At 42.1% G+C, this 12001-nt stretch overlaps 1 protein-coding gene across 1 annotated transcript in view; it reads right to left on the reverse strand.

Moving 5' to 3' along the window:
• Nucleotides 1-367: 367 nt before the first annotated feature.
• The window catches only part of Tekt3 (tektin 3), a 40586-nt gene continuing 28952 nt past the window's right edge, over nt 368-12001 (reverse strand). Inside the window, exons 7-8 of the mRNA XM_074048938.1 lie at nt 9921-10075; nt 368-637 (exon numbers count right to left, since the gene is read on the reverse strand). Coding sequence (XP_073905039.1) covers nt 421-637; nt 9921-10075 — 372 coding nt within the window. The 3' untranslated portion in view covers nt 368-420. The remainder of the gene's footprint in view (nt 638-9920; nt 10076-12001) is intronic.

Genomic DNA, 12001 nt, shown 5'->3' on the forward strand with positions numbered 1-12001 from the left:
ATAGTGATTCCTGACCTGACCACCTCAGGTCATTCATGTTACACATAGACGAGTAAGACTCCTACCATCACACATACCATCCTGCTTACCTTCTCTATTAGCTTGGTTATGGTTATATTTCTTTTTTGTGTGGCAGTACTAGGGTTTGAACTCAGGGCCTCACACATGCATTCTAGGCAGGTGCTCTACCACTTGAACACACCTCCAGCCCAGGATGGTTATATTCTTAATAGCCTTCCCATAAGCTGAAGCCTAGTAGAAAGTAGAAAATTAAGGTTTAGACACAAACAAAAAGGCTTTCCAAGAAAAGAGATTGGTATGTTTCTATCAACTCAATCCTTTATTATGTGAATATACTAACAGTCGGTTAAATGCTTAGACAGTGTCCTGCTCCTGCCTTTACTCCACGATTTGGAGTCCCTAACAGAAGCCGACCAGCCGGAGGGTGTTGGGGAAGCTCTTCCGCATGCCCATGCATTTCTCCTGGTCAATGTACAGAGTATTGGCTTTGACAGCCAGCTCATGCTCCAGGGTGGCTTTGGTGTGGACCAGTGACTGCAAGGTATCTTCTGCATCCTTCAGGCGTTGCTGCAAGATCTGGATGGTGTCATTCACCTCATAGACCTCGTTAACAAGGCTGCATGAAGGAACAAGCATGGTTAGCCTAACATGTCATGTCCCTATTGCTAGGTTTCAACTGAATTAAGGACATGTGTAGCTACCGGAGATTCAGCTATAGCTGGGTGACTTACGGGATCCCAGCAGCTCATGGGTTGTGTCAATATCAGAACAGCTGTGTATAGCAAGGGAAGAAACAGTTGTGCAAGATTCCAGGATCGCACCAGGGCCACTCCTATTAACTACACCCCATAGTCCATGATCCAAAAGTCAAACTAAGCACATTCTTGGGACAACAGTAAGTTTACACACACACATACACATACACATATGTATATGTGTATATATATGTGAATGCATTTTAAACATTTGATTTTTAAAAAGTAAAACTGAAAAAAAGCAATTTAGCTAGACTTTTTAAACATTTACTTTAGCCTGAAAATTATTTTATAGTTGAGAAGAGAGGGGCCCCAAACACTTTCAGTGGCTAGAATTCTTCCCAACCTGTTAACATATCCCACTTGGAAGGTGCTTAATGGGGCACTCCTCAAATTATAATGTCACTCCTCCCAGCAATGTCCTAGGTAATCCCTCCAGGTTCCAGAGTAAATGTACTTAAAATTTTCAACAACTTACTACCACATAAAGATGATACTGTGTGAAATCAGCTACATAAACCATGGAAGAGGTCATAGCAGACCTAATTATGGTGTGATGATGAAAAACATAACACATTTTTCATTAAGACAGAAAGGAAAAAAGACACCACTTCATAACAAAAACCTAGACTTTTCTTCTTAAGCCATTTCAATTTTCATGTTTTTTGTATTATTATTGGACCTCTCCAAACATCAACAAGCCTTTCTGCGTTTCTTCTATGAATTGCCTCTTTGTCTCTTGGTCCTTTTTCTACTGGAGTTTTACTGTTAAACACAGTATTTTGCATGGTGCTCTATAAATATTATTCATACTGAGTTTTTATGTGTTATGCTTGTGGAAAATGTTTTCTCTAAATTATTGTTTTCCTCTTAATTTTGTTTATGTTTTGCTATACATAACATTTCCATTTTTAGTAAGCAAATATTTCTCTCTTCTCCTTTGGGATTTCTTCCATTGTGTTTGTATTTAGAAAGTCTTTCTCTTCCCAAAGAGCAATTAAGCCAGGCTTCTTTTACCCAACAATTTGACCAATCATATCCCAAGGATGTATAATACGAATAGGTTATAAAAAGGCAACAATAATAACAGCAACTCATTTACTGACTACTGTACCATATGGTACATACATCATAGTGTACGTATGGTACATAGTGTGTGTATCATACAAACACTATTTGAAGTGATCAGACAATCTAATCTTCATAGCGACACTGCAAATGAGATACTATGATTCTCTCTGTTTTACAAATGAGGTAACTGAGGCACCAGGGGGTTGAGTAACTCTCCATATGGTTTTGCATGGAAACTACCTATCAGCTCTTCCCATTGCTGCCCCTCTGACTCTGGTTGGTTGAAAACGTAACTCTAAGTACACTCAAGTCTTTTGTATCTGCAGGTTCTGCATCTATTGGATTCAACCAACACAGATTAAAAATATTCAGGGAAAAACACTGAATCCATACTGAACATGTACAGACAATTTTCTTGTTGTTATTCTCTAAAAAATATATATATACCAACTAATTACATTGTTTTGATATTATAAATAGTCTAGAGATAAATGAAAGTATTCAGGAGGATGTCCTTAGTTTATATCCAAAATATTGCACCATTACTTCAGCATGTAGGGGTTTTGGAAACTGAAGGGAATCTTGGAACCCATTCTCCATAGATACTGAGGGTTGGCTGTATATGATTTTAACTAATAATGCGGAGCTACAATTGTCTTTACTTTGGGAGTTCATTTATTAGCAGATTAAAGGAACAAGAAAATAGTTAAAATATTCAGAAATATGAAAACAACAGTAACTATGAATGGATATGTTTATAGACATACTAAAAGATTTCCTGTTGTAGAAAAATTTCCAGACCTTCTTAAAATTATTACAGCAACTGTATAGCTAGCTTCACAGATCTTTGCAACTGCAAAGGTCATCGAGCCCAACTTCCTCATTTTACAGCAAGGAAATTGAGTCCAGAGGATGGATGAACTGCCCTTCTCACAGGCCCATAGCTAACATGTGTTTATAAGCCATGCCAGGTTGTCCAGGAAGCTAGAAGGAAACATGGAGCCTTGGTGGCTGCACTAAGAAATGGGGTCCCATTTCCTGCCCCACCCTCTCAGCTCCTTGTGATAAAAGGCAGAAACAGAGTCCTGGGAAGCTGGCTAGACACAGGACTCCTCTGGGATGACCCATCTCATCACCTCCTTTCCATCTGTCATCCCCACAGACAGCCCACAGGATGTCCACTTGAGCTTGAATTTCAGATAAGTGAGTAACTTTTCAGTGCCAAGTATTTTTTTTTAGTTGTGGTAAAATATACATATCATAAAATGTACCATGTTAACTATTCAAGTGTACAGCTCAGTGGCTTTAAGTATACTCACACTGTGGGGTCACTGTTACCACCATCCACCCATAGGACTCCTTTCTTCTTGCAAAACTGAAACTTGATTCCCATTGTTCCTTTCCCTAGACCCTGGCAACTATCATCTGCTTTTCATCTTTATGAATTATAAACACTCAGGGTAACTCACAGAAAGTGGAATCAGACATTATTTTTTGTTTGTTTGTTTGGCAGTACTGGGTTTGAACTCAGGGCTTTGTGCTTGCTGGGCAAGTACTATACCACTTGAGCCATTCCTCCAGACTTTTTGCCCTGGTTATTTTGGAGATGGGGGTCTTCACTATATACCCTCGCTGGCCTGGACTGTGATCCCCCTATTTTTATGCTTTCTGCAGTAGCTGGAATGACAGGCATGTCCAGCTATTGGTCAAGATGGGGTCTCATTAACTTTTTGCCTAAACTGGCCTCAAACCAGTGTCCTTTCAATCTCAGCCTCTCAAGTAGATAGGCTTACAGGCGTGAGCTGCCAGCAGCAGCTAAAATCATACAGTATTTATCCTTTCATAACTGGCCTCCCTTTTTATTGCTGAATAATATTTAGTATTTTTACTTAGCATTAACGATTTTTAGAATAAGTCTTCCACACAATATTTGGGATATACTTAGACAAAGGGTTATTTATCAATTATCCAGAATTCAAATTTAACTTGCTGTCTGGCATTTTAATTGGCAAAATCTGGCAACTCTACCACAGGGGCTAGTTTAGTGTCAGGCACAAGTGGGCTCTCACAGAGTACTGAGATGGTATATGGAGCACTCATTCTTGCACTCAAAACCCTTCCTGCTCCCCTTTTCCCAAAAGAACAAGTTGTTGTAATGTTTTCAAAGTTTTCAGGAGATGTGCCAATCCCTCAGCCTTAGCCCTTGTTAGGTTGGATGAGAGGAGGAGGGGCAGAAAAAGGATTCTCCTTTTGTATTCCATACAGAACTGCATTACTTGAATTTATTTTATAAATGAATGTACCCCTATCTTACTTGTGGCATTAAACAGAAAAAAGAAAGACAAAATGTTGATTGACATGAAAGTGTGAAGGACTAATTTCTTTACCCCGTATTGAGTAGTGGTATAACAGAATATTTCTAATGAAATGACCAGGTGATGGAATATTATGCAAGCAGTATTTTTCTTTAAAAAAATAAAAGGATGTGTGCTGGTCACAGAAAGAAAACCTCATAATATAAGGCTGTTTGGAAAAAGTCAGGGCCTATGTGGTTCCATCACTATAGCATTCATGTTCCTGGTGGTAAACACACGAAAATATTTTAACATGGTCATCCCAGGGTGCCAGGGAGAGTGGAAGGTTTTCTTTTGTATTTCACTTTCTGTACTTTCTGGATTTTCTACCATGACCATGAATAGACACTTCTCTTCAGGACAGAAAGAAAATAATTTTTTTACAGTGTGTGTGTGTAGGGGGGTACTAATGGGAGGGGGAGGGTAAAGGAAGGAGATTAAGGTGACAGTAAAAACCTCTTGCAATTGCTTTGGGTAGGGTGGGGAGGGGTTGAGGGGGAGAGATGAGGGAAAATGTAAATAATATACATGATAAGTCTAATCGGAATATGTCACCCCTGTATAATGAATATATGCTCATAAAAATTTTATAATAAAAAAAGAAAATTTTTTTTTAAAAAGTAAACATACAGTCCATCTTCTGAATCTGTGGGTCCCATAGGCATGGATTCAACTTCAGATGAAAAATATGTTTTTAAAAATTGTGTCTGTGCTGAATATGTACAGACTATTTTTTTCTTGTCCTTATTTTCCCTAAACAATACAGTATAGCAAGTGTTTATTTTAATAGCACTTACATTGTATTAGTCGCTTTAAGTAATGTAGAGGTGGTTTAAACTCTACGGGAGGATGTGCCTAAGTTATGTGCAAGTATTATGCCATTTTATGTAAGGGACTTGAACATCCATGAATCTTGATACCTGCGAGGGATCCCTGGATCCAATATCCCGAGACACTGAAAGACTATAACTAGTAGGATTTATCTCCTCTGGACCTTTTAAAGGGGTTATGTGAAGGGGACCAGCTGACCAATGCCACACTAGGGCAAACATCTCCACACGTGGCTGAGAGAGTACAGCAATCAAAAGAAGGTGGTTGGGAAACTCCCCAGGACTACTCCTCCATGCCCACCTCTGATTCACCCCCCAGTCACAAGCACCACTCAGTGGCTGCCCAGGAGCTCTGAGGCTGGTGGAGGTGGAGTATGGAGCAGATGCAAACCCTGCACCCCAGGTCACTTGTGTGCCCCATCTCAGGCAATGCTGACATTATCCTTGTGGATACTGGGGCCAGAAACCACTGATAATCTTTGCCCTCAGTCCTTCCTCATATCCCCACACCTCTCCATCATAAAGTTTGGTCATTCCTCTCTCCCAAAGAGCCTCCCACATCCACTGCACCCTTCCCTCACTACTTAGCAGACATGTCCTTGAATGTGCTTGTACCTTAGGGCATCCTTTGCCATCCTCTCAGCCATTGTCACTCTTAGCTGTATTTTCATCCCTCTAATCATGCCGTCCTCCCATCCCACGTACACAGACACTTATAGTCGTGGCACTAGGTCACTGGCTGGTACTGTGCTTTCCAGAAGACCAACCATTTTATGGCCCTCAGGCACTTGTGATTATCTGCTTAATATGTCAGTCCCACAGACTTCAGCTCCACAAAACTGCATCCCCCTGAGCTGGCCTTGCTCATAGCTGTGTCCCATAAGCCCTCCTTCAGCTCATAGGCTTTCAAAAAATATTTGCTACATGAAGACCAACCCCCACACCCTAGGTAAAGGAGGTAGTCTTGGGAGGTAGGAAGCTGCACAAATTCCAAGTCCACAGGATTTACCAAGAGGCAGACTCATACCCAAGGTGATGAAGAGGAAGCAAAGGCATGAAGGAACATAGAAGTATCTGCTTTCAAGCCATATGTATCTAGCCCAAGAGGGGGAGGGCACCCATAAAGGAACCCATGCCAGCTGGGCCTGGTGGTGAACACCTGTAATCCCAGCACTCAGAAGGTGGAGGTAGGAGCAGCACATGTTCCCAGTCAGCCTGAAGTACATAGTGCAGCCCTGTCACAAAAATACCAAGGGATAGGAGTATAGCTCAATGGTGGAGTACTTGCCTAGCATGCCCAAAGTCCTGGGTTCTATCCCCAGCACCACAAAGTTTTTAAAAATAAATAGGTAAGAAAAGAAGGGGCCCCATACCAGCTCCTAGAAGAAACAACAGGCCATGGAAACATATCCACACTTGCATCGGCTCCCATCAGAAAACCTACTGTTTTTTCCTTCCAATGGGGAAGGCAGGGAATCACAACTCAAGTCCCCAAGTTTCAATGGATCTGGGGAAGGTAAACACAAAATCTGAGATCTCATCGAATAGCATACTTTTTGTTGTTGTTTGGAGCAAGTTGGATCAAAAAAGAAAGACTTTAAAAAAAGAACCCTGGGTATGAAGTGTCACTAGCAAAGAAACAGATCTGCAGGAGGCTGTGACAGACAACTGGGAATGAGATTTATGATGGTGGTCTGTTTATCATCCCACAGGCCTGGCCTGCCTCATCTCCTACCCCTCCCTGTCTTCAAAAGGAGCCCTTGACCCAAATGGAGCAAGGTGATATATGTATCTTTACTCCTGGCAGCCAAATACTAGTCTAGAGGGATTGTCTGAAAACACGTACATTAAAATATCGGTGTTTAAAAAAAGAATATAATATCCATAGAATGCAGGCAGTGAGAGTCCTTGTTTTTGTGCTGCTGTTTGAGCCCAGCTAGGGGACCCCACATGCCCCTGGACTTTGGCTATTAGGTACACACTTTCCTCCTCTTCGAGGCCACTTGATGTTCCAATTTCCTAGCTCTTAACTGACTGCAGAGAACTAATCTGCTAGAGCTACTCAGGGTTTTTTAATTACAAAATTTTATTTAATTATTCAAATACAAATAAAAGGTTTTTTTTTAAAGCATCAAGATGATTTAAGTGAAGTAGAGGCTGGCTTGGCTTCCCACCAAAGATGCCAAGAAGGTTTAGAATTGCTTTTGAAAGAGTCCATCTAGAACATTTTAAATGAAAATAAAAATCTTGAAATGAAAACAGCAATTCTTCTTTGTCCCCACTACTCCTGATTTTATGATCTTTGCTTATTCCAATCTAGACAGCCAAAGTGTTGCTTTCGGAATGATGGATTTAAAAAAGAATACAATCCTCTCCCCCAGTAATAATCTTAAACATTTTTGGCAAGAATAGTCTAACAAGAAATCTTAACAAAAACAAAAGTAAGTTTTACCCAAAGTCAGTAAAACAGCAGAGGAAACAGACATACTAGGAAGTCAACAGGAAACAAAACAAAAGGCAAATTCTGTTTTAGCTGGGAAAGAGGGAAAAGGAGTAAAAATCATCCCCCCAAAGCCCTATAAGACCACTACTCAGGGATAGAGCTCTTGTCTAGCACACGTAAGGTCCTGGGTCCGATCACTAGCTTCACAAAAGCAAAACAAAAATGCTGTGCTTGTCTAACAGTAGTCTAAACAATTTATTTCCATCTCCACTTTTGATGACTCTGCAGAAAATTTTTGGAATGTGAAACTTCAGCTCAGCTTCTCTTGGTACTGTTTGCATAAACTCACAATTCAGCCAAGTGGGTGTGCTCCCACTGGCAGGCTCTTCTGAAGATGAGAGACAATTCACACCAGCTGTGCAAGGGGCCTGTCTCGTCTCTGGAGTGGAGGGCAACCTGTACCAAATAATGGGTTGTATAGGGAGAGGGATTCCATAGAACCTACTTTGAGAAAAATGCAGTCTGAGTGAACACCTGTGAGGCTGTGGTCTAGAAAACAGCTCCACTAGAACAGAAACTCGTCTAAGAAAAAAGGCCATTTGTATACAGATGCTCCTCGACTTATGATGGATGGGCTTATGTTATGATAAACCCATGGCAGGTTGAAAATATTGTAAGTCAAAAATACATTTAGTACACCTACTGATTGTCACAGCTTAGCCTAACCTGCCTTTAATGTGCTCAGCACACTTACATTAGCTGACAGTTAGGCAAAATTATCAAACACAGATCCTATTTTATACCAAAGGGTTGAATATTTTGCATAATTTATTGAACACGGTGATGAAAGTGAAGAACAGAATGGCGAATGGGCACTTTCGTGCCATCTTACAGTCAGAAAATCTCTAAAGTCAGTCATGGCGGGCTGTGTATTCTAATGCATGTGTCATGACAACCAATGCAGACAACATGCATGCCATACATGGAGTGTGTTTACAGTTGTCATCCCCATGACCTCAGTTTCACTCTCTGTATGAGCAGGAGAGCACCTACTTTTTTCACCTTATCTCAGATAGACATTAAGAAGGTCAAATGATATCAGGTACAGAGCAAGGGAAAGATAAAAACATTATACAATGTATATGATGGGAATGGTTTGGGTGAATGGAGTTGACCCTTGGCCTTCCCACAACCTCCTGAATCCCAATCATTGACACATTTTCATTTGCACTGAGACAGGCAAGGATTCAAACTCTGGCTGTCTCTTACCACCAGGTGTGACCTGGGCAAAGCCATTCCACCTGCTCCTTCCTCAGTTTTCTCATTTGCAACATGAAGGTAATAAAAGAGATACTGTGAGGTACACAAGAGTACCCCACATAGAGCAAGAACAAGAAATAGTAGCAATTATTATTACCAGTGCCTTTATTGTCACCATCATTGTCCTTATTATCATCATCATTCTCAATAGTTGGCCTCACAAGGATATCCCTTTCCTCCCCTCTAGGAAATCCACCACCTCAGGCCACTACTGTTTTCTTTGGTGGTGCCCAAAGTAGTTTTGTCTTTAGGATAAATCCTTCCTGATGCTAAGGTCTACCATGGGACAGGAAGAAAACCATACTAGTGATATCTGGTACACCTATCTGTTGCACCAATTTGATTCACTTCCACAAGGACCATTTCATGATCTAAGAACAGCCAGGATGGACTCCAGAAGAAAAGGCACATATTAGGAATGGGAGCCAGAAATGTGTCTGGGAAGGAAAGGAAAATCCTGGCCATCTCCATATGAGCCCATCCTAAAAGGAAGGAAGAAGCCAAGCTTGATAAAAAACAGTTGCTTTTATTTCTTCTGAGGACAGAGCTTAAATAAGACCACAGGGGTCTCAGAGGTCCTGAGGGTGGTGTTAATGGCGAGGACAGATACAAATGTCCAGAAGAGGCCACAAAAGCAAGTACGTGAAGTGGAGTCAGGGGAATTGTTACAGAAAAATTTCCTTTTCTGATGAATCCCCCCACCCTACCCCTGCCTTGGGGAATACACAGAAAGCCACAAACCTCTGTTGCTGATGAAACTCCAAAGACTCCAATGTGCAGAAACTCAGATACCACTTTCAACTCTCTGAATGACTGAAATATTTACTAACACATTTCTGTGTAATGTTGACGTCATTTCATTTTTTTTAAATTGATGGTGAAATATATGTAATATAAATCTTTTCCTTTCACCATTGTGAAGTGTGCAGTGCACTAACAATAAGCACATCCACACTGCCATGCAACCATCACCACCATCCCAAACTGAAACTCTCCCCAATCAATAGCAACCCCCCTAAAGGCAGCTCCTACATGACGTGTGTCATCAGAGCCACGGTCACGCTGCTGGGTTGCCCTAGCAGGACCCCCAGCTCTCCCCTCCCCCACAGACATCGCTCTGCTTTACCGTAGCTGGGCCACATCCCGACACAGCTCTATGTTGGGTCTTCTCGTTCGCTCATCTAGCCTGGTCTGAGCCACCTTCAGGAAGGCAGACTTTTCCCTGATGGCCTTCTTAATGGACTCAATGGTCATTTCGGTCTGGAAGATCTCCTGCAGGGTCTGTGAGGAGACGAAACAACTGCCTGAAGCTTGATGTCATCCCTTTCATCCTTGGACTGGCCACCCCCTTTGACCTCTGGGGGCAGAACTTTGAGTCATGAGAACTTCATTCCTTCCTAGCCCTGATCCCAGGGCATCTGGAGTATTGTGCTGGAGCCAACTCATTGTATGCCAGTAACCTCATGTTGAAATCACCCAGGGTGAGAATATTTACACCACAGTAATTGGGGACTGCTACAAATCTAAGCTTCTCACTTACCCCACCTCCAGCCCGCCAGCTGTTAATTACACACATCCGTGTGTAGCTGAGGCCCTGAGGTCTGACTGGTCCTAACTTCCTTTGTCTTAGCAAAGACCCCTTGCCTCTGTCTCCCTTACCAACGTAAGAGACTCATTTTCCTCCCGCATATTTGCCTTGAAGCTAATCAGGTTCAAACTTCAGGGTGCCTCGCTTGCAAGGGAGGAACACCAGCTGTTTTGTATTCCTGACTTTACACTCTTTGTTTCTTAAAGAGGGCCCCCCAAGTTGCATAAACCTAGATCCTTCCTGGGTCTTCCCAGTCCCCCTGTACTGTGAGCACTTGCCCTTCTCCTAGACCTTGATCTCAGCACTCCCCCATAGTTCCAAATCCTTCCCATTGTGGACCCTCCTCCTTGGCTCCTTTCCTGAGGCCAGGAGACAGCCCAGGAACAGATGTTTAAAGCTTCATGTGCTTATGGCCACTCTCCCATCCAGTCTCAGCCTGGTCATCTCCAAACCTTCTCCCTATGTTCACTGCCAAGTGCATCCAACTATGACCTACGGCCACTCTCTCTACTTCCTGCCCACCTAATACCCCGGTAGACCTTCTATTCTGTCTTTGGCCCTCACTGCTCTCCTAAAAGTCCCTCTCAAAGCCAATGTGAAGGCTTTTTGGATACCTCCCTCTCATTGAAACCCTGTTCTCTCTGGCCAACTGCTGGTCTTTCTTTTTCTTTTTGGTGGTACTGAGGTTTGAACTTAGGTCCTTGAGTTTGCTAGACAGGTTTTCTACCACTTGCACTGCACTCCCAGCCCTTTCCCTTTCTAACTATTCCTTATCCACCTGCAGTGTAAGGTTTTGTCCTGGGGGTGACTTCTCTGCTACAGTCCTCTCTCCCCTATAGAGATCCCACATAATCGCACACATTTATCAATTACATAATCCAGGAACTCCTAAATCTGTCACTTATTTCCCACGCTTTGTTCAACCCACCAAAAATTCACCATGTTCTTCCCCTCACCCAGGCCTTAGTTTGATGCTCTATCTTCCATGAACCTACTCCTGTTTCTCATTAGTGGAGACAAATGTTCCTTCTAAACAATCTTAACATTTTACCTGTAGTTCCAAGTGGCTCTTTCTGTGTCATCTCAATGGACTGACCATTTTCTGTGTGCATGTCTTATCTCATTCTCAGGCATGAGATGGCAGGCTCAGTGTGACATTCATGTGCATATACCCCAAAGAGCCTAGCATGGTATCTTGAATGTAGTTGTTATGGGTTAAATTGTGTGTCCTTCTTCTAAAAGTTTCTGTGTTGAAGCCCTGACCTTCAGTACCTCAGAATGTGACCATATTTGGAGAAAGAGTCTCTGAAGAAGTATTAAGTTAAAATGAAGTCATTAGAATGGGCCCTGATCCAATACAACTGGTGTGTTTATAAGCAGAGGAAATTTGGACACAGACATGGGGGCATGATGCAAAACCTATCACAGAAGCCAAGCAGAGAGGCCTCAGAAGAAACCAACCCATGATACCTTGAGCCTGGACCTCCAGAACTGTGAGAAAATTAATTTCTAGTGTTTAAGCCACCTGGCCTGTGGGACTTTATGTTACAGCAGCACTAACAAACTTACACAGTAATAAATAAAATCTGTATATGAAAATAGAAGAATGAAACCTGTTG

Source organism: Castor canadensis, chromosome 11, assembly GCF_047511655.1.
Source record: "Castor canadensis chromosome 11, mCasCan1.hap1v2, whole genome shotgun sequence".
NCBI classification, from domain to species: Eukaryota; Metazoa; Chordata; class Mammalia; order Rodentia; family Castoridae; genus Castor; species Castor canadensis.